General features: G+C 46.2%; 2 protein-coding genes across 5 annotated transcripts in view; one reads left to right on the forward strand and one right to left on the reverse strand.

The window, feature by feature from the left end:
* On the reverse strand, positions 1–4,972 carry nob1 (NIN1 (RPN12) binding protein 1 homolog). The gene is made up of 10 exons (XM_047363357.1): positions 4,845–4,972; positions 4,171–4,303; positions 3,677–3,810; positions 3,497–3,568; positions 3,288–3,422; positions 3,069–3,206; positions 2,730–2,954; positions 2,543–2,640; positions 2,081–2,225; positions 1–772 (listed from the first exon to the last, which is right to left on the reverse strand). Exons 1-10 carry the CDS (start codon positions 4,911–4,913, stop codon positions 506–508), a joined length of 1,416 nt encoding a protein of 471 aa, XP_047219313.1. The 5' UTR covers positions 4,914–4,972; the 3' UTR covers positions 1–505.
* wdr59 (WD repeat domain 59) overlaps positions 4,827–21,316 on the forward strand; it is a 23,996-nt gene continuing 7,506 nt past the window's right edge. For 2 of the 4 annotated variants that reach the window (XM_047363353.1, XM_047363354.1), the window contains exons 1-18: positions 5,700–5,803; positions 6,881–6,930; positions 10,023–10,158; positions 11,175–11,260; positions 11,341–11,421; positions 11,657–11,694; positions 11,827–11,915; positions 12,625–12,741; positions 13,757–13,834; positions 13,960–14,116; positions 14,201–14,280; positions 14,362–14,491; positions 16,822–16,922; positions 17,005–17,169; positions 17,686–17,781; positions 17,951–18,055; positions 18,127–18,248; positions 19,847–20,000. In XM_047363353.1, the coding sequence (XP_047219309.1) occupies positions 5,705–5,803; positions 6,881–6,930; positions 10,023–10,158; positions 11,175–11,260; positions 11,341–11,421; positions 11,657–11,694; positions 11,827–11,915; positions 12,625–12,741; positions 13,757–13,834; positions 13,960–14,116; positions 14,201–14,280; positions 14,362–14,491; positions 16,822–16,922; positions 17,005–17,169; positions 17,686–17,781; positions 17,951–18,055; positions 18,127–18,248; positions 19,847–20,000 (1,884 nt within the window). In that variant the 5' untranslated portion in view covers positions 5,700–5,704. Of the gene's footprint in view, positions 4,965–5,699; positions 5,804–6,880; positions 6,931–10,022; positions 10,159–11,174; positions 11,261–11,340; positions 11,422–11,656; positions 11,695–11,826; positions 11,916–12,624; positions 12,742–13,756; positions 13,835–13,959; positions 14,117–14,200; positions 14,281–14,361; positions 14,492–16,821; positions 16,923–17,004; positions 17,170–17,685; positions 17,782–17,950; positions 18,056–18,126; positions 18,249–19,846; positions 20,001–20,998; positions 21,056–21,316 lie in introns of those variants that run through there. The other 2 variants (XM_047363352.1, XM_047363350.1) reach the window with 2 other exon arrangements.

Genomic DNA, 21,316 nt, shown 5'->3' on the forward strand with positions numbered 1-21,316 from the left:
TTCCAATATTAATAAAGCTTTTATTCAGACAGTAAAGTCCTGAGATCCAGCATCTGCTGTTCCAGAGTCCTGATCAAAGTTCTAGAAGAAAACTAAAGGCAGATGTTAATTAAAACAGAGACAGTTCAATACTAATAAATGTAGTTCAGTCAGAGCTTTGAAATTATGAACAGAACCTTTATTCTAAAGACAAAAACGGACAGTTCCACCAAATTCTGTTTGAATGATCAGGTTCTTTACTGATACAGTCCAAAAAACCCCGAAAGGCCTTCAGGAAGCCTGGAGATCTGTGGAATTGGACCTGGGGTGTTTTACTGTGAACAGAACTGTTTCTATTATATTTAGTAATTATATAGCTCCTTTACCTCCAGACTGACTGGTTGGTTAAAGGTTTATTAGGTCACATCAGCTGGTTCCAAACTATCCAGTACTGTGCTTCTGTTCCTGGTTCCGTCCGTAACGAGGCAGAGTCACAGTGAACATGAAACAGTCGACGATGACTTCATCACTTCTTGACAAACTTCCTGCGGACAGCGTTGGGGTTGGCCCGTCTTCTGCCGCCGCCACACTGCCCGTCTCTGATCTGCAGGTTGGCGGCACGGCTGTAGATGTCGTTCTCGCAGAACGGAGACACTCCAGCCAGGTAATTCGGGTCAAAGACGTTTGTCTTCTGCCGGGCTTTCCTGGAGAGCCGCTGCTGGGGGAAACGCTGGTCCTCCACTAGATGGGGGTTGTTGCCGTGCTTCCCACCCTGAGGCAGCGGCAGAGAGTGCTGCAACACAAACAGGAATCAGAATCAGGTTTGACCTTCTGATGATGCTTTCAGGTGCTCTGCTCTCAGAACAACATTTCTGCTGAAACACTAAAGGAAGTCAGAGAGACCAGCTGCAGAGTTTAACCCCTTCACTGGTGGAATGAAAAAATAAATAAAAGTAACTGAAACTGAACCATGAGATAAAATAAAACTGATTTGTTTTATGCAAACAGATCCATACAGCTCCTCTGCACAACCTGCTCTCAGCAAGGCAGATCAAAAATATTTTCTTTCTCTGCTCCATGTATAAAACTCTTATTGAGAGTTCACCTGTGTCCAAAAGAACAGTGACAGAGTGATAACAGGAAGCTACAGAAACTGTTAGGGATCTTTTTTAGGCTACAGACTGGGATGCTCTCTGTGAGCCCCAGGAAGACAACATCAAATTAATTCAACTTCTGCAAGGACATCAACACCCCCATCTGAAAAACGAGGTTCCTCAGAAACATTCCCTGGACCACCTGTGCCCTGAAGGAAATGCCTAACAAGAAAAAATAGGAGCCTTCAAAGAGGGAGACGGGGGAATTTAGAGGAGCTTACAAAAGCACCTTTAGGTCAAGATCAGACACAGCAGAAACTGGGGAGCTCATGGAAATCTTGGACAACCCTGGGCATTCTCTGGATAAAACAAGAAGTCAACAAGAGAGTGCCTACAGTCAGAGGCTTCTTAAGATCCACTGCAACACAGACTCCTACAGGAGGTCCTTCCTGCCGACAGCTACAACCTATAAAAACACTACCCAGAACCTCTGATGACAGGAACATCCAACACCCTTTAGAGCCTCAGAGTTACCTGTGTAACCAGTGAGAGCTGATGGCCCACACTGGTTCTGAGAAAGCAAACAGTATTTGGCCCACCTGGAGGTACTCCTGAAAAGGCCGGTTTCTAGCAAACTCGTCAAAGTTAAGTCAGATATTTAGAAAAAGAGTTGAGCTTTTCAGAGAGAAGAGAAATGTTTATCAGCTTCTTTCTTCCTCCAATAACTGAAATATTTTATTTTAATGACTAATAAGTTAATTTTTGATACTTATAGTAACTCTGTGATAAATAAATTTAACTCCTAACATTGTGATTATAAGGACATCTTATTCCTCTAATGAAGAGTGAAGACATCATGTCAAAGACCACTTCGTTTAAAACCAATAAACCAACAGATTTGATATTATTTTTAATAAATAAGCTGAGAATGGAGAGGAAACTCTAGACATTCACTACAACTCTGAGCCACTAAAACATCTAAGAATAAAATGAGCCTGAAGTCTCACCCGCAGCCCTCGGGGGTTCAGCACTTTCGGGTTTTTGGAGAAATGCATCTGGATGCTGCCGTCATCGTTGATGGTCACTGCCAGCTTCTTCAGGGTTTGGTTCCCACAGTGAGGGCAGAAAGCCTTGTTCATGTTGCTGGTCGTCCTGGAAACCAAACATGTTCAGGTGAACGTTCATCCCAATGGGACCTTCAGAAACGGTTCCTGCAGGTTTCAGGTAGCTACATTTAAGACCTGGCTGAATTCTAGAAAATAACACCAGAACTTCATGAAAATCAACTGAGCAGAACAAACCCAAGGAACCAGTGAGATTCTTCACAAAAGAACCAAACTATAAAACCTTCACATTCATTCATAAATCTAATATACTGAAGCTCAGCAGGAATTTATGCCAGATGGTTCTGATGGTTCTCTATGGATGCATCTGCGGAACCTCTGGAAACATGAAGGTTTTGCACTCACTTGAAGCAGGCGTGACACCTCAGGATGTAGTTCCTGGCCTGTTTGATCACCAAGCCGTTCACAGACAGAACATGAAGGCCCATCTGGATCAGAACGTTCTGGAAACAGTAGAATGTGTTACATTAGTTTTATGTGGACCTCCTCAGCTGGGTCCAGGATGGAAGTCCAACCTACTGCTGAGCGTTACCTGCATGGCGAAGTCAGTGGTCAGACACCCCACTCTGACATCAACCGGTTCTGTCCAATCAGCTGACTCCATCTTCACCTGTTTGATGTTGCTGGGAGTGATCCAGCCTCCACCACCACCATCCTCCTCCTCCTCCTCAGGTTCGTTCTCTTTATCCTCGTTGTCTGATTGGTCCACTGGCAGCCCCGCCCTCTCCTCCATCTGTGGTGAGACTCCACCCACATCCTGTAAACAAGCATCATGGCTGTGTCTGTCTGCTAATGAACTTCAGACTCACGTTTCCTATGGTGGGAGACTAGAAATCGGTCCACAGCAGAACCGGGATGGAGATGACCTCACCAGTAAAGCCAACAGGTCATCGTCGATGCTGGGCAGTGGATCTCTCCAGAACTGGAAGCTGTTGAAGTGTTCGGCTGTCTGGGAGGACACCTGTGTGTCCGTCTGTTTGACATCGGCCTTCAGAGACTCTGTTGGACCCTGACAGAACAGAACCACAGCCAATTAACACCATAGGTCCATTGGTTGAAGGAGGAGTCTGTCTGCAGAGAGCCGACCCACCAGCAAATCCATCAGGTCTCCATGGATGCTTGGCAGGGGATCCCTCCAGAACTGGAAGCTGTTGAACTGGTCCGACTGGTTGGATGTTTCCGTCTCTGTCTGGGTATGTCCGACGTTCGGAGCGTCTGCAGACCTCTGAGGAGACAGAAACAGGACTCAGATTTCCTGCACCAGTACCTGAAGGTAAAATCCACTAGCGGGTCTGGTACCTTGGAGGGAAAGTGGAACCCTGCAATGTTAACTGGAGCCTCTGGGTGACGCTGTGTGCTCTGAATTTTCATCTGAAACAGAAGGTATCCACATGTTCCTGATGATTAGATATCTGAATTTGTTCTTCAGAATGCTGTGTCTCTGGAGTTCAGAGGAACCCAGGAAAACTGAGCCGGTACCTTAAGCTCTGGTTCTGTTTTTAGGTGCTGTGATCCGACATGCTCCAGCTCCAGCTGGTAGGTCAGAGCCAGGACTTTGATGTCGGTAGCTGACAGGCTCGGGTAGTCTCCGGTCTTCTTGGAGAAGTCCGTCACTGAAAACAGCGGGAATCAAACATCAACAGATGTTAGAACAATCACAAGATCCAAGTTTGTTGGATGACATTTGACCAGAACGTCATTCAGGTTCTATTAGTGTAGTGACATAGACAGACCAGTCTGGCATGGTAAGGTTTAGATTAGTTTCCAGGTCCAATATGTTCGGATCAAGTTTAGTTCCCATGTTTGAAGCACTGATACATAGTCAAGTTCTCAGGTCCAACATGTTTAAGAGTTCTGTGGTTTCTATGTGGTTCAGATCAAGATTAGATTCCCAACAATGTGTTCAGGTTATTTACCATGTTTGCATTCAGATTATTTAGAGGCTCTGGTGTGTTCTGGCTCAGGTTACGTACCGGTTTTGATGTGTTCTGGATGTGGCTCCTTGAAGGTGAGCTGGTATGGCAGAAAGGCCAGGCTCCTCCTGGTGGCTCTGTCTCTGATCTCATCCAGAACCTCTCTCAGAGTGTAGATGTTCTGGCCGAATTCCTGCAGCAGAAATCAACACAGTCAATGTTTTACATCAGGAATGCTCCTGCCGATGGCAGAAGTTCGGTTTCCCAACATCAGCGTCCAACAGAGCTGCAGCCATGGAGACGCCAGGATCATCCAGCTGTCTGACGTCACAGTTAAAGCCACTCATGTGCTCTTGTTGCCGTGGTAACAGAATAATCACGGTGCACCTGACAGGTGTCTGAGGGCCAATCAGCCCAATTATGAACAGGTTGACTTGGGGCTCAGCTGGTTTTGGACACAAACTGACCACGGATCGGTTCTGTAATGCTGCTATGATGAAGATCATAACACTGTGTACCTGCAGCACACCTGTAGAACCGGTACTCAGACTGTATCAGCTCTGGGATCTACGGTAAAAACTTGCTTTAGGCCTCCTAGCAGCGGATCGAGGCCACATTCTGTCCGCTCACCAGCATTTGTTCTCGGCCTGAGCTCCACCACCTGCGGCCTGACTCCCGGACAGCAGCGTCCACCTAATATTCCCACAACACCGGTTCACACCTGACAGACTTACCTGCAGCGGAGCTTTCTTTAAAAACGCTCCAGCATCCGCGACAACATGCTCCACCAGGGCCGGCGCCATCTTAGAGGAAACAGTCTCCTGACGTGTGCGTGCTTTAAATGCATCATCCGGGTAGGAACTTTCACAACTTTGTTACATTTTAATTTAGAAAGATGATTTAAAAGGAGAATTTTGTTTCAGCTTTCAGCTTTAAATCTGAGATGGAAAAAGTGGCACAACTGAAATCAATCAATCAATCAATCAATCAATCAATCAATGTGCATTTATAAAGCTCTATCACACACAACAGAGTGACCAAAGGGCTTCACAGATAAAATAAAGTGGTAAAAGCACTAAGTGATAAAACAGAATGTCACATTATATAAAGCAAAAAAATAAAACAAAACAACAAAATACTAACATAACTGGCCTGCGGTCAAAGTAAGTCTTCAAGGGTCAGTGTTCTGCATGCTTTAGATGCTGGCCAGATAGAACTATTCATGTGTCAGAATTTACATTGTCAAAAAATACATTACGTTTAAAACTACAATTAGATAAATAATAAAATAAAATAATTACATTTGAAATCCAATAAGTAAAACTTATAGTTTTAGTTAAAACCACAAATAGAATGTTTGCCGTGTAAAGCCCCCTGTCCTGCAGTCTATCATGAAATAATTAAAGGAAAATATAAACGAACTTAGTTGTTGAGTAGTTTTATATCAATAGCAGAACATTTAAGTGATTATTTTATAATTTACCTGCAATGATGAGAGGGTTCAGGATTCAGTTCTTAAGGACTGGGTTTATTGAATTCTGGCTCTTATGGACCTCCACATTTCCCACCGTCCCTGAACGCATCATCCCAGCTCATGAAGATCACGTGGTGTTTTGTTGACAGTTGGATAGGAAGAAAGATGGCGGCGCGCTGGAGCAGTGAGAATGTGGTGGTGGAGTTCCGGGACGCTCAGGTGTTTGTTTGTTTGTTTGTTTGTTTGTTTGTTTTAGTGCTGACTCGGACGTTTCTGACCCGAAACTCAGAAGAGAACATTTTACCCGTAGAACCGAATCCAAACCTGGAACAGCTGAGTTAGCTGATGGACGGTGCGACTGGTCAGTTTTATCTTTGGTGGTCGATCATTTTGGATGGCGAATCACGTGGCGCTGCAGAATTAACCTTTATCACGTGACAACAGATGTCCATCTTCCCAGCGTCGTTAAATCTCTAGGTTCCGGTTGCTAAGGAGACTGGTGCTGCAGGGAAACCCAGGCATCATCAGCTGAAGTGTCCAGCTCCTGCTGAAGGATCCCAGAGTGTTATCCAGTCAAATGTGCTCCGAGACCAGGCTAGCTAATACTAATAATGCAATATTTCTCCACAGCTTGCAGTTGAAACCACTGCAGCTACATGTTCTCTAAGGGAGGGAAAGGTCCAAATCACAGCCACATAATGGATTTTAGTTCAGGGTTGGTGAGAAAACATTTGAGTTTTCCGCCTAAAATTCTGGCCTTTCGGTTCTGAATCTGAAATGGTGAGGTTAGCGGCACCCTTCAACCAATCCATGCCACACCGCTGGACAAGAACGTTTTCTTGTGGTGTTTTCATAATGAGACAGTTCAAGTCCAGCTGTTTTGAAAATAATCTGTCAAGATAGTGATACCTGGAAAACCTGGTGTTAACTGAGGCAGTGCCTGTTAGGAAAAGTTTGAGATCCTGAGGATTTGAGGAATGCTGCAAGTCACTGACTGGATGCAATCTGCTGGGTTTCCGTAGATAGAAAAACTTTTTATCCAATTTGAATAAATAACTGAATCTGACTGCACTGTTCAATGGTTACGATTAATTGGAATGTATGAACCTGACTGTTGTGAAGAACCTTGAGACGACATGTGTTGTGAATTGGCGCTATATAAATAAAACTGAATTGAATTGATCCACATTTCTAAAAGGTTCTGGGTCTGCCCTGGGAATAACCTCCTAGAGGAGAAGCATCCTGATCAGCTGACCATCGCCTGTGAGTCAGTCTATCTCTTCTGTTGTGTTTCAGGCCACCGCCATGTCCGTGGACTGCCTGGGCTCTCACGCCGTGCTGTCAGGGTAAGTTCCTGTTGCATCACAGTCAACGGTTCCACTCCTGGCTTCTAACGATTATTTATCATCACTTTGATTTGTTATTTTTATTTCCTTTAGTTTTGGTTCAGTATTTATGATTCAACAGTAAATATTTAATTATCTGAAATAAAATGAATAAGTAAACATAGTTCTGTCTGTTTCCTTCCTGAGTACTAGTGGCAGTAAAAAAGGTGGAGATGTCTCCACGCAGGTCCAGATCTAACAATAATAACGGCGACCTGGACATCTCTCTATTGGTATCATCTAGAAGGCTACGTTCAGTCTGTTGAACTGATGTGTTTCACAGGTTAACTACTCCATAAATCCAGGAGGTTAGCCCCCATTTCTTGGGTTGTAGGAGGTACAGTAAGCCTGTCTGTGCCTGGTTGTTGATCCTAAATGCCTGGCCGGGGGTTATTCTGTGCCAAACTTTGCCTTCCTTCCTCAGGTTCTGCCCTCTGGCCTGTTTATTTCCAAGGAGGAGGTCAGAACCATTTGGTGTGTCCAGGTAGAGCATTACTGCTGTACGCTGCAACGGCGTAGGCTTTATGACCATCGGAACAGCTAGTAGTGTGCCACAGTGGGAAGGACCTGTTGAGTTGTCTGCATTGTTACTCTGATACGTTGATCTGTGGGTGCCGCTGCTCCTTCTGGTGTGGTTTCTCATTCCACTCTATGGGAAGCAACGAGGGACATGGCTTTATGAGACATCTGTGCAGCAGCATCCTGGGTCCACAGTGGCTTCAGCAGTCTTACCGCTGGCTTCACGGAAACACTTTTGTTTTGTGTTGTTAGATATCCCTCAGACCTTTCAGTTCTCCTGATATAAACTATAAACGCGTGATCAGGTCTGTCTCCAGTTCAGAGGCTCTGCGGTAAATTATCTTCTACACATACAGGCCCGGTATGGAGAAGGACTACCGGTTGGCCTCGAAGCGATTCTGGCAAACCGTCCGGCGCCTCAGGAGGGGGAAGCAGTGCTTTGCCAACACTGTTTATAGTGGGGGCGGGAGACTGCTGACCTCGACTGAGGACATTATTGGGCGGTGGAAGGAGTACTTCGAGGATCTCCTCAATCCTGCCATCACGCATTCCCTGGTGGAAACAGAGGCTGGGGACTCAGGGTTGGACTTTTTCATCACCCAGGCTGAAGTCACCAAGGTGGTTAAAAAGCTCCGCGGTGGCAAGGCTTCGGGGGTGGATGAGATCCGCCCTGAGTACCTCAAGTCTCTGGATGTTGTAGGGCTGTCATGGTTGACACGCCTCTTCAACATTGCGTGGCGGTCGGGGACAGTGCCTCTGGACTGGCAGACTGGGGTGGTGGTCCCCCTTTATAAGAAGGGTGACCGGAGGGTGTGTTCCAACTACAGGGGGATCACACTCCTCAGCCTCCCTGGTAAGGCCTACGCCAGGGTATTGGAGAGGAGAGTCCGACCGATAGTCGAACCTCGGCTTCAGGAGGAGCAGTGTGGTTTTCGTCCTGGCCGTGGAACACTGGACCAGCTCTATACCCTCTACAGGGTGCTCGAGGGTTCATGGGAGTTTGCCCAACCGGTTCACATGTGTTTTGTGGACCTGGAGAAGGCATTCGACTGTGTCCCTCGTGATGCCCTGTGGGGGGTGCTCCAGGAGTATGGAATCGGGGGCCCTTTATTAGGGGCCATCCAGTCCCTGTACGAGCGTAGCAGGAGTTTGGACCGCATTGCCGGCACAAAGTCGGACCTGTTCCCGGTGCATGTTGGACTCCGGCAGGGCTGCCCTTTGTCGCCGGTCCTGTTCATAACTTTTATGGACAGGATTTCTAGACGCAGCCAAGGGCCGGAGGGGGTCTGGTTTGGGGACCAGTGGATTTCGTCTCTTCTTTTTGCGGATGACGTGGTCCTGCTGGCCCCCTCTAGCCAAGACCTACAGCATGCGCTGTGGCGGTTCGCAGCCGAGTGTGAAGCGGCTGGGATGAGGATCAGCTCCTCCAACTCCGAGGCCATGGTACTTGACCGGAAAAGGGTGGCTTGTCCTCTTCAGGTTGGAGGGGAGTTCCTGCCTCAAGTGGAGGAGTTTAAGTATCTCGGGGTCTTGTTCACGAGTGAGGGAAGAATGGAGCGGGAGATCGACAGACGGATCGGTGCAGCTGCCACAGTAATGGGGGCGCTGTGCCGGTCCATTGTGGTGAAGAGAGAGCTGAGCTGAAAAGCAAAGCTCTCAATTTACTGGTCGGTCTACGTTCCTACCCTCACCTATGGCCATGAACTTTGGGTCATGACCGAAAGAACGAGATCACGGATACAAGCAGCTGAAATGAGCTTCCTCCGTAGGGTGGCCGGGCACTCCCTTAGAGATAGGGTGAGGAGCTCGGCCATCCGGGAGGAGCTCGGAGTAGAGCCGCTGCTCCTCCACATTGAGTGGAGCCAGTTGAGGTGGCTCGGGCATCTATACCGGATGCCTCCTGGATGCCTTCCTCGGGAGGTGTTCCAGGCACGTCCCACCGGGAGGAGGCCCAGGACACGCTGGAGGGACTATGTCTCTCGGCTGGCCTGGAAACGCCTTGAGCTCCCCCTGGAGGAGCTGGAGGAGGTGTCTGGAGAGAGGGACGTCTGGGCGTCTCTGCTGAGTCTGCTGCCCCCGTGACCCGGTCCTGGATAAGCGGAAGACGACGAACGAACGAACATACTGGCCCCTGAGGTTCTGGTCCAGCCTGTTTGTCTCAGTTCCAGTTGGTCTAAACTGTTTAATTATGCCTCTGACTGTAGATATGGACACGTTTAGATGTGGAGATGTTTTCTTCCCGAGTTATGAAGATCAGCACACATCTGTCACTTCAATGGGACGTTCTCTTGTCTTTCCTTTTCTCAAGAGTGGCTAACAGAAAGTTTTCTATTAAAGTTCTACCGTCCAAACATTTCGGTGCCAGTTTGTCTGGAAGAAGTTGCTGTCCTAAGTAGGTTGGTTCTTCTCTGAGAAGTGGACCCTTCAGCTGTTCTGCAGGTTCTGCTGAATGATGACAAACCATGCCTGAGAACATCATCAGCTGCTGTCTCTGTCTTTTATCCTGCTGAAGTTGTTTTTCTTGCTATATTCAGCCGCCGCTTCCTGTACATGGTGAACCTGGAGGCTCCGTCCGAAGCACCACGTAAAATCGGCCGCCACAGTAAGTGGGATGTCGGGACGGTCCAGTGGAACCCCCACAGATCGGAGGCTCACGTCTTCGCTGCCTCGGTGAGTTCTGCTCTTCATGATGAGGTCCAAACTGCTGCTGTGGAACGTCATGAATCTTTTTATCCAAACTGGAAACACGTGAACAGACCCAGCATGCTGCACATGCTCAGTGTGACCTGATGTTCTGTTAGCTGTAGTCAGAAGTTTCTCTCCACTCATCAGTTATCATAAATGTTGGATTAATTTCTATCTTTTCATCATTTATTTGAGACAGTTGTTACCTGGAGGGATATTTGAGTTTATGGTGGCTCAGATATTTACATACAGCCCCAATCATGTTTGAGTCCTCGTCCCCTAGACTGTCATACATCCATTAACACTCTTCTGGTATCATTCTGGCTGACATCTGACCACTCCACTTGGCTGAACCGGTTCCTTTTGAACTGCTGGGTTTCCTGGAACGGACCCGACTTTTAATCATAGTCCATGAATAACCAACGGGGTCGATCTTTGGGAAGGTTAATCTTACCCAGCTGTGTCCAAGTTTCAACCAACTAGCTGTTGGTTTTTCATTTTCAGTTGATCTGATTCCAGTCATGTCATTTTTCCACATGGAACAATCCCGCAAAAACCCAATTCCAGTTAAAGTCCCAGAAATCTAATTGAAATAGATGAAAGTTTGTGTGACAGAACACCAGGATGTAGAAAAGCCAAGGGGAATGAGTTCCTTTGTATGAGATGGTTTGAGGTGTAGTTGAAGAATTTGGGGCTAGCCCACCTTGTCCGGGTTCTCTGTGGACAGGGTCACTGGTGTTCCAGCTGTTAGTTCCTGAACATTCGTTTCATTTCAGCTAAGAACACTTTGGATCTTCCTGAGACACATGTAAAAACGTTGCAGTGATCTTAGCAGGCTTTGGTCTTGACGAGCCAGATGACTTTCTAGAACATTGAGCACCACCCATTAACCATGTAGCTGAATGTATGCATCTCTTAGAATCTGTATCAATAGTTTTGATTAATCAGCTGCTGCTTGGAGGTGGTTCTGGGGTCCAACAAGACATTCTGTGTGTTCTCAGAGCAACCAGCGTGTGGATCTGTACTTGTGGAGAGATGGCTGTGGAGAGGCTCACACATCCCTGCAGGGACACACCCGGGTCATCAGGTGACCTCAGATAGAAATCAAACGCACCTGTTTGCAGCTGAGTGCAGCCTGGACTCACTGTGGTGTGTTTGTGCTTCCAGCGATCTAGACTGGTCCAGGTTCGATCCGGAGCTCCTGGTCACCAGCTCTGTGGACACTTACATCTACATCTGGGACACCAGGTAAGAGGAAAACTCCAGAACCAGTCTGACCTGATGGGACCCAGTAACCAAGTCATGTCCCTGTAAGCTGGGTTTTCCAACAACCACTACAGCCCTGCAAGCTCACGTTTGTCCTGCTGCTCCAATGTGATTCTGGAGGAAACTGGGATACAGAGAGGACCACCAGAGCCTCTGACTGAATGGAGATGATGTTCTCAGTGACTGAACCGATGTTTGTGTTTGTTTGACTCCACAGAGACACTCGGAAACCCACGGTGGCGCTCTCCGCTGTTGGTGAGTGTTTTTTCTTTGTCAGAGTTATTAATCCCAGTTTACCTGAACGCACCGAGTCCCGTCAAACACAAGTTCTGTGAGGAATTCTGTGGATTTGTGGAATGATTTCCGGTTTGATTGTGTCTGTCTCAGCTGGAGCGGCTCAGGTGAAGTGGAATCGGAGAAACCAACATCTGCTGGCATCCAGTCATGATGGAGATGTTCGAATCTGGGACAAAAGGGTGAGATTAGTGTTTTCTGGATGTGCCGTTTACTCAGACAAATCCAATTCCTGACCTTGGATCAATAAAGCTGATTGGTTCAGCATCCGGCTTTGGGATCATCTGCTCTGAGGTCTGGAAAAGAGTTGGGTGGCTATTAAAAAGCTGTGCTGGGAATTTGAGGAGATTCTGTTGTGAAATTTTTCTACAACACCACGAAAAGTAGGAATTTTATTTTGTGAATTGCTCCTAAACTAAATGTGAAAAATGCTGAATTCCAAATTTCCGCAGCTCAGCGGTGGTCTGATTCTCCTTCAGGATGCTCCAAACATTCCCAACAGGAGACAGATCCGGACCACAGACTCGACAGTTTCAGGTGGTTCAGAATGAGCAGCTTTGGTCCTGCTAGACAAGTCCAGAGCTCAGAATCTGGAACCAAGCACTAAAATCTCTGTTTTGGTTGTCCTGGTGTTTCCTGATGACACGCCACCCTGTTGACCTTTCCTGTCCAACCCTGACACCTTCACCTGTCAATAACCTGCTGTTTTTCTTTTAGGTTCTATTTTCTAAATATGATTGGATCATTAAAAATGACAGATTTGCTGAAGGTTTTTGCTCCTGTCCTGGTTGTCTGTGTGTGAAACTGTTGGAGCTCCAAGTAAAACGCCAAACTCTGGGTCATGGTGTGTTTTTGGGAACTCTGAGCTCTCCTCATGTCTCCTCTGAACAGAAACCCAACACGGCGGTGGAGTACGTGGCCGCTCACCTGTCCAAGATCCATGGCCTCGACTGGCATCCAGACAACGAGTTCATCTTCGCTACATCCAGCCAGGACAACTCTGTCAGGGTGAGGACACACCTTGTCCCTGTCCTGATGTCTCAGTGGGGGGAAGATGAGAGGAAACAGGAAGTTGTTTCCAACAAGCTGATTCCCACACAGCTGCTGTCTGAAATCCTGGAGAGCAGCAGATGATGCCTCTTTCTGATCTGAGTACTCGGTCCTAAAGTCTTAAAGAAAGGAGATCTGGAGAGCTTCTAAAGTCCAGAGAAAACATCAGCAGATCTGGATCCCAGTAACTTTTCCTTCCTGACCTATTAAAAACACAAAGAAATCACGTCATTTTGAGAAAAACAGTAGAGAAAAATATGAGTACAGATACAAAAAACAACCAGGTTAAAATGAAAAAGCAATCACATTTAATTGATCTGAGTTCCTCCATCTGTTGGTCCATTTATTCTCTGGATCTCCTTCCAGATGGTAGGAGCTCAGGTTCGCCATGAAGTGGTGATGAGGGGAGTGAATGGTTGTCTTTGGCCTTTTGTCTGACTCTCTTTAGAACTTAGTTCAGGTCATTTAGAACCAATAATTTGGCTGAGCCACTTTTACTATTATTTCCATTAGATTTTTATCTCCTGCTGTTAGATCATCACCCAGGGAACCAGGTGATGAAAGCTAACGGACCACAGAAGTGTAGGAAATGGTCCTCAACCTTTTACACACCAAAATGAGCTCATCAGATGAAGAACAATCTTTGCTGACCTTATCAGAATTTCCACTAAATTTCCACTTCTTGTCAGTGACACCCAGGTTCTTATAGCCCTGAACCCGCTCCTCTGGTTCCCCTTTAATGGTGGACTGGACTTCTTCCTGAAATCTGTACACAAATCTCTGGTTTTGGTGACATTTACTTTTAAGTAGAAGTTGTCACCACCATTAGGAATATGCCTAATATGACACAGAACCATTCAACCGAACACGCTGGGAAGGGAGAAGAGTTGGGACAGAAGCATACCATAAGACGTTCTGCAGACAACGTGTTAAAACATATATTCATTAATGTGTTCTGGGTGTGTTTGTCTAGTTCTGGGATTACCGACAGCCCAGGAAGTACCTGAACATCTTGTCGTGTCAGGTGCCGGTGTGGAAGGCCAGGTACACGGTGAGTCTGATCCCACTGGAACTCCTGCTGAAGAATCTGACTCATATGATCAGTGGGACCTCCATCTGACGAATTCAAACATTAAAAACAGATTTCTCTGTCTCTACGTGTCTTCCTGTACTCAGCCGTTCTCCAATGGTCTCGTCACCGTCATGGTTCCTCAGTTGAGGAGGGAGAACAGTCTGTTGCTGTGGAGCACGCTGGACCTCAACAGCCCTGTGCATGCCTTCGTTGGACACGATGACGTGGTGCTGGAGTTCCAGTGGCGGCCGCAGAAACAAGGTGAGACTGGGTGCAGCCCTCCCTAACTCCCCAGACGGCCACAGATTGGGACAGATAAACTCTCTCCTGTCTGCTGCTGTTTAGGCTCCAAGGACTCCCAGCTGGTCACCTGGTCCAGAGACCAGACTCTGAGGATATGGAGAGTGGATCCTCAGCTGCAGAAGGTTGGTGTGGAGCTGTAGAGTCGAGCTCAGAGAGACGAGGTTCTGCTATTCTGATTGGTTGTTCACTGTTTCATTGTGCAGCTGTGTGTCAGTGACATGGTGGAGGAGCTGATGGAGGGGATGACCCTCACTGTGGAGTCTGAGAAGTCTCTGACCTCCCAGGAGTCCGAGGGCCAGCAGGGCGTGGGTCCTGCTGCAGACATCATGCAGGGTAGGACCAGAAACAGGAGCTGGTCTGGCAGCTTCTGGAAGTTTAGATCTTTTCAGAGCTCATCTGAAGCTAAGATGAAACTTCTGAGGCAGAAATGACCTTTGAACTTTGTTTTTGCTGCTTTATGGTTTAATCCAGTTTATTTGTGTTTAGCTCCAGTCTACAACAGATGTCTTCTTGAAGGAACATCACAGTGCAAACAGGTCCAGTTGTTCTTCAGTTATGGAGAATCTATTCAACTCAAACCAGTCCAGTCATTAATTTAGATTTAGATCCAGTTACTGATCATTATAACCCTACTAATGGAACAGTACCTTCTTCCAGCACCACTGGTTTCTGAACCAAGTTCAGGAATTTCAAGATCCCCAAGGTGGAAAATTATCCAAGAACTTCTAGATTCCAGCTTTGCTCATAGCAGTGATGTTTCTTGGGTGCTGCAGTAGTTCCTACTCAGACCCATGTGTTGGTGTCAGTTCAGGTTTCCTCAAAGAGTCGTTGTAGATGCTGATGGCTGTGGGCAGGAAGGATCTCCTGTAGGTCCGTCTTACAGCAGATCTGAAGAAGCCTCTGACTGAAGACACTCTGTTGTTGTAGGACAGTCTCATGAAGAGGATGCTCAGGGTTCTCCATTATGTTCTTCATTTTATAAGGAATCCTTCTTCTCACAGTCATCTCCAGAGGTTCCAGAGGAGTCTCCAGAACAGAGCCAGCGTTCTTCATCAGCTTGTTGAGCTTTTTTAAGTCCCTGGGTCTGATGCTGCTACCCCAGCAGGTGATGGCAGAAGAGATCACACTTTCCACAACAGACTTCTAGAGATCCAAGTGGTCCATCAGCTCTCTCAGACTCGGACTTGTACTGGACGTCTGGGAGAGTAAAGTCTTCTTCATCTACGACCACAGAGCTCTTTCTGATGCTACCTAACTAAAGAGCAGAGAAATGTCCCAGTGCCCCATCGTTTTATTGAAAAATGAAATCAAACTATTAATAAATGTCAACATATATTGTATAATAACTAAGAAAGCATATTAGTTCAACTGCAGTGTATTGGAATAAATAACTCTGCAATTAATAATGTGGTCTGACAGACAGTTTAGCACTGTGGACAGATGCCCCTCAGAGGTCATCTAATCTGACCTTCGAATGATCAACACAAGGCGGAAATCAGAACACATGAATGTTTGTCTGCTCTTCTTTAAGGTCCAGGGCCCGCTCAGCGATGGTTCAGAGGAGAACACCTAATCACAAAAGAAAATGATGATGGAGACAGTATTGCTTGCTGATGCAGTTGAATGAGACTTTTTCAGGGAACAGATTTTATTATGTTGCATCATTTTGAAAAGTGATCAGCCTGGAAGTTTTAGATTTGATCATTAGAGTTTAAATGTTGATTAGAGACCTTGGTGATATTTAAAGATATTTTTCAGTATGGATAATCCAGAGTTAAAATCTGGCCATGAAACATTTTGTTGTAGAAGATGGAGGAAGGTGATACCTCTGATGGTAACTTGAACACCGTACGTCCTCCATATACTTTCTTTCCCCCAGCATCCAAAGGGCTCCATATTAGCAGCTTTTTATTCTCTAAATAAATAATCCTTCTGATCATTTATTAAATGCTAAATTATTTTTTGCAGATGACACAGTTATCTATTCATCTCCATCTCTAGTTTGAACCTATGGTTTATTCCAGTCTGCCACTATTCAAGTCAGCTGAAGCTGAGATGGTAAAATCTTAAGAATTGAGACATCTGATCAGAATTTGTCATTTAAACCCAAAGCTGGTTTCTAAGATCAGGTTCCTTTTTTAGAAATGAGTGTTAGAACTCACTTTGTTTTCCTTTCTTGTGTTCTGGTGATCAGGTCCGTATGAAGAAACCTGTCCTGAATCTAAAGAGGTTGGATACTGTCTACCATGCTACTTATTGGATAGTTTTTATATGTAATATCCATATAATCTGCTGGCCTGATAGATCCTCATTTCCGGGCCTCTGTATAAACCCCATCATGGTCTGCTCACTGCAGGAGCTTCTCAGATGTCTGTCGCTGAGTCTGATTCAGGGCTGGACAATATTTTATTAATATACTGTCATCATAATAAGTGTTGTGAACTGATGTCATATTTAGCCAGTTGGACAGATTGCAGCAGATTCTCACACCGAACACTAATGACTTTGCCCAAAATGCTGAAGGTCACAGAGTGATGGGACCACAGATGAGACCGAGGACAGAAGAGAATAGGCAGATATGGCGGCTGATATGTCGTCGTAGTATTTTGTAATAGCGTGCAGCCGTGGCCTGAACTGTGGTCCTGCTTTGCCTTCTCTCTCAGATAAGGACGCTGGGCGTCAGGACTCGGGTTCTGGTCTGGCCCAGACGCTACAGCAGGAGTTCTCCCTGGTCAACCTGCAGATCCGGAACGTCAACGTGGAGGTGAGGCTCAGGAAGCCGGATTGTCGCTGCGTTTGGGCCGATTTCTTTGCTCCACCTGTTTTATCTGTGCGTTTGCTCTCAGATGGATGCCATGAACCGGAGCTGCGTGGTGTCTGCTCATTTCGGCAGCCATCAGGTTCACCTGGTCGTCAAGTTTCCGGTTCAGTACCCCAACAACGCAGCACCCTCCTTTCAGTTTGTTTCCCCGACGACGATCCCCTCTGCCATGAAGATCAAGATCCAGAAGGTAAGTGAGGCACCGCGGTACCAGACAGACTCGGTCTGACCAACAGCTCCAGATGTGGATCACTGGGTTCTGTATCGGACAGTCTGAACTAGAGCTGAACGTTTCATTCAGAACATAAAGGAATTAACTCAGCGCAGCTTACAGTAGTTCCTACTGTAAACTCCTGATCCATCTCACTTTCTGCACGTATCATCTCAGAGCTCAATGTGAGGAACCTGGAGAAATGAAGTTTGAGCCCTGCAGCAGATCCAAGAGCCCTGGATTTGCTTCTGTAACAAGAACAAATCCAGGACATGAGAGATGCTTCGTCCTCTGAAGAAGCGGAAGATTCTTGTTGTTTGGGAATCTCTCTGTTGAAGCTGCATAATTTAAATAGCTGTGAGAGACCTTCAGGAATGAAAGCTGGATCAGAAGTTTATAACCGGATTATACTCTGACTACAGAGCTTAATGTCCTCCGTTGATGTCCTCACTGTCCTTGTGGAATAAAAACTGAATCCTGACGTCTCTGTCCCAGATCCTGACAGACACATCTCTGCAGAAGGTGAAGAGGAACCAGAACTGTCTGGAGCCCTGTGTCCGGCAGCTTGTGTCCTGTTTAGAGTCGGATATGGTGAGAACATTAGAACCTGGGCCTTCAGACTGTCCTTTGAAGTTGCATCTCTACCTCTGGCGCCTCCTACAGGACTAACACATGAAGATGTTGGCTGTGTGTTGCACTGAACATGGCAGCCTGCAGAGAGCGCCAACATCAGCTGTTTGTTTACGTTTCTTTCCATCAGACTCAGGAGGATAGTCCTGCATCTGGCCCTTTTGTCCTGTCCAATCCTGTCACTCCGTCCCTGCAGGCGTTTCCTCGGGTCACCAGCACGTACGGCTCCTACCAGGTGACCTCCCTGTTCGCTAATGAAGATGACGAACCTGCTCTTCGGGAACATAATGATTATTTCCATTTCAGGACGCCAACATCCCGTTTCCTCGGACATCTGGAGCTCGTTTCTGTGGCACCGGCTGCCTGGTTTACTTCACCCGACCAATCACCATGCACCGCTCAGTGCCGCCCACAGAACCCACTCCCAGGTAAAGATCTCAGGCAGGTGTTCCTTCTGATGTAAGACAAGAAGCTGAATGGTCCACCTGGAGGAGGGTCAGATACATCAGTTTCCTCTGCTAACTGATCTGAACCTCGTTAGAGATGACTGAATAATGTTAACCGCTTTAATCAAGTTCATGCTGCTGCAATTTAAAATCAATTTTCTCCTAATAATGGCCGTTTACACTAAAAGCTTCTGCAGATTATTTGGCAATAATCTCTTTCCAACAAGTAAAATGTTGTAAATTAGCTAAATATTTATAAACAGGCTGCTGCTGTGTTCTCATGTATCTGTATTGTAGAAGACTCCTTATGATCTCAACTGAAAATTGGACGTTTAGTGCTGCTCAGATGTTTCCATACTCTGGATTAAAGGTCTCACACAGCAGATGTATTCTCACTGACATTAAATCAACTTGCAGGTCAATTTGGATTATTTCTATTTGGTAGATACCAGAAGGGCGACAGAGGAAATGGACTTCTTTGTATTACTTTGTGTAGTCAAAAGTTTCCATGTCCTCGCTACAGTAGAACCTCCACATACGAAGACTGATACAGACCTCTGCAACCTTCTTACTGAAAGAAACATCAGTGAGCCTCAGCATGCTTCTCAGGTCTCTGGGTTTGGTGTGTGCAGGACATGCTTCTTCTGCTTCTCCTTCTCTTCTCCCACAGTAGAGGAGTTCACTCCCAGAGTGGTCCAAGAGGTGGTTCTGGTCTCTTAACACTCAGTAGTTTATTTAACCTCCCCAAAAAACCCCTGACCCTTTAAGTGCCTTGAGACGACATGTGTTGTAAATTGGCACTATATACATAAAACTGAACTGAACTGAATTAGACAAGTTTACATAAAATTAAAAATATAGCACAGTAACGAAGTAATGAAGATAACACACTTGAGGCACAATTTCTAAAGTTTATCTACAAAAAAGTTGATTTGGTGTTTAGTTCCTCTTTAAGTCTAATAATCTATTAGAAATCAGTCGGTCAGGAGATTGTTTATTTTTCATAGAATTCAGATTTATTACCGATGAAATGTAATTACACATAAATAATGATTATATTTAGTATTAATCTATTTACTGCTGATTTTAATAATGGAAAAGGAAAAGAAAGCAAATGAAGACATCAGGATATAATCCATGGTTTAACTGTTATCAAGAGTTCTCTGATCTCTCTGAAGTTTAAAGAAAGGGTTCTGTGGCCTATTCCAAGTTCTAATACCAGTAATCTGAGATGGGAGATCTGGGAAAGAAAAATCAGGAAGGAATTTCATGACGAGGCTCCAACCTGCAGAGAAACCACCTGGACATCAAACTGGACAGGAACCACAGGGGTGGGATGACGGTACCCACTGTGGGTCAGAGGCTTTTAGTGACAAACCTAACAAAATTAGATAAAAATAACAAACGATGGAACAAAAAGTTTGATCAGAACCAAATCTGCACCAGTGATTAGGCCTCGGTTCTGACTGGGTTCCCGTGGTACCGTGTTTTTCTGCTATAAACACAGAATCAGAAACTAAAGGATTCAGATAACTGTATTAAGCTGGTGTGTGTGTGTGTGTGTGTGTGTGTGTGTTTAGGTCCCTGTCGGCTCTGTCAGCCTACCACAGTGGAGTTCTGACCCCGATGAAGATGCGTTCTGAATCTCAGAGCACCCTGCGCCTCTACAGCGGCAGCCCGACTCGCTCTGACAAAGAGACCGTCTCCATCTCCTCCTTCTACTATAAAGAGCGGGTGAGACACACACACACACACACACACACACACACACACACACACACACACACACACACACAACTGATCAGGTCACTGATCTGTGGACTGACTGAAACAAACCCAGCCCTGCAAGCTTCAGAACATTGAAAGCTCTTTGGTCTCAACTCTGCGGACGTCTTGCAGCCGACCCGTCCGTGGACAGAATGACCCGAGAACAGCAGGTCCACATGGTTCTGTCAGCTATTGGTGAATGGGTGGATATCAACAGATCAAATGAAAGCTGTGGGACTTCTTCCATGCAGCCAGATGAACCTGACAGCAGTTCCTATGGTGCTCTGAGGATGGTCTCCTGAAGCAGAACAAGATGTTCCTCATTTCATGTGAAATTTGAGATGAAACGTGTCTGAAAGTTGTGCTGATGTTGGATCGTCTGCACAACTGCTAGCTGACTCTTACCTCTGGTTCTGTTTTATCGTTACTGTGTCTAATGAAACCCTCTGCCTGAGTTCAGATGAGCCAGATGTTTCTGGGAGGTCCGTGTGTCGTGGACCAGAGCAGAATTTCTATTAAATAACTTGGTTAGGATCCAGTGGGACTGTTGTCAGACTGACTCAGAACTCCGGTACTCAACAACAGCTTTCACTTCAAAGTAACCACAGAAAAGCTGTCTTCTAGATCAGTTCCGTGTTCACTGGGTCAGGCCGGACTGGATCAGCACCTCTGTCAGGGAATAATTTCCCAGGTTCTAGTTCAGCCAGCGTTCAACAGCAATCAGAGTGAAGGTAGAACTGCAGGTTTCTCCCAAAGGTAACCATGGTAACAGAGACTATGTGAATGTTCCTCCGTGATGGAAGTGAAGAACCCTGCAGCTGTTCTCTTTTTGGTCCACCTTCATCCTGATTGGCTTGTTTCTTTTCTTTGTTTTCTTTTCTTCTTCTGTTGTTTTTCTTCCCGACCAATCACCTGCCCACCCTGCTGCTGTGGGCCACACCTCCTCCCCACTCTCCTCCAATCAGAAGCTTCCTATTTGCGCCTCCCGCCGCTGGTCTGTGCAAACCCTCCATGATTGGCCGGTACAGATCTCTGCCCCTCTTTCCAACGCAGAACATTGTTCTAACCTGGTTCTGGTTTCGTCCTGCATGTCTCTGATTGGCTGCTTCTCCTCCACTAACCCACTGAATACTGCACCTTTTTAACAGATGATCTTCATCTTCAACATCATCCTGATTTATGTGTTCGGAAATAAAACATCAGCTCCATCTGAAGCCTAAGCAGCACCGGGTCGCCGGATGCTGTGATCCAAACGGTTCTGTTAGAGAAATCTTTTAGTTTGT

This window comes from Girardinichthys multiradiatus, chromosome 4, assembly GCF_021462225.1.
Source record: "Girardinichthys multiradiatus isolate DD_20200921_A chromosome 4, DD_fGirMul_XY1, whole genome shotgun sequence".
Lineage (NCBI taxonomy): Eukaryota > Metazoa > Chordata > Actinopteri > Cyprinodontiformes > Goodeidae > Girardinichthys > Girardinichthys multiradiatus.

Bases quoted from the DNA above. Each gene is read 5' to 3' on its own strand.
- nob1 (XM_047363357.1), bottom strand. From the start codon at position 4,913: ATGGCGCCGGCCCTGGTGGAGCATGTTGTCGCGGATGCTGGAGCGTTT. The intron at 3,811-4,170 runs GTACGTAACCTG...CGCTGTTTTCAG, and splicing joins TCCAGAACACATCAAAACCG to TGACGGACTTCTCCAAGAAG. The intron at 2,226-2,542 runs GTGAGTGCAAAA...TTTGGTTTCCAG, and splicing joins AGGTGTCACGCCTGCTTCAA to GACGACCAGCAACATGAACA.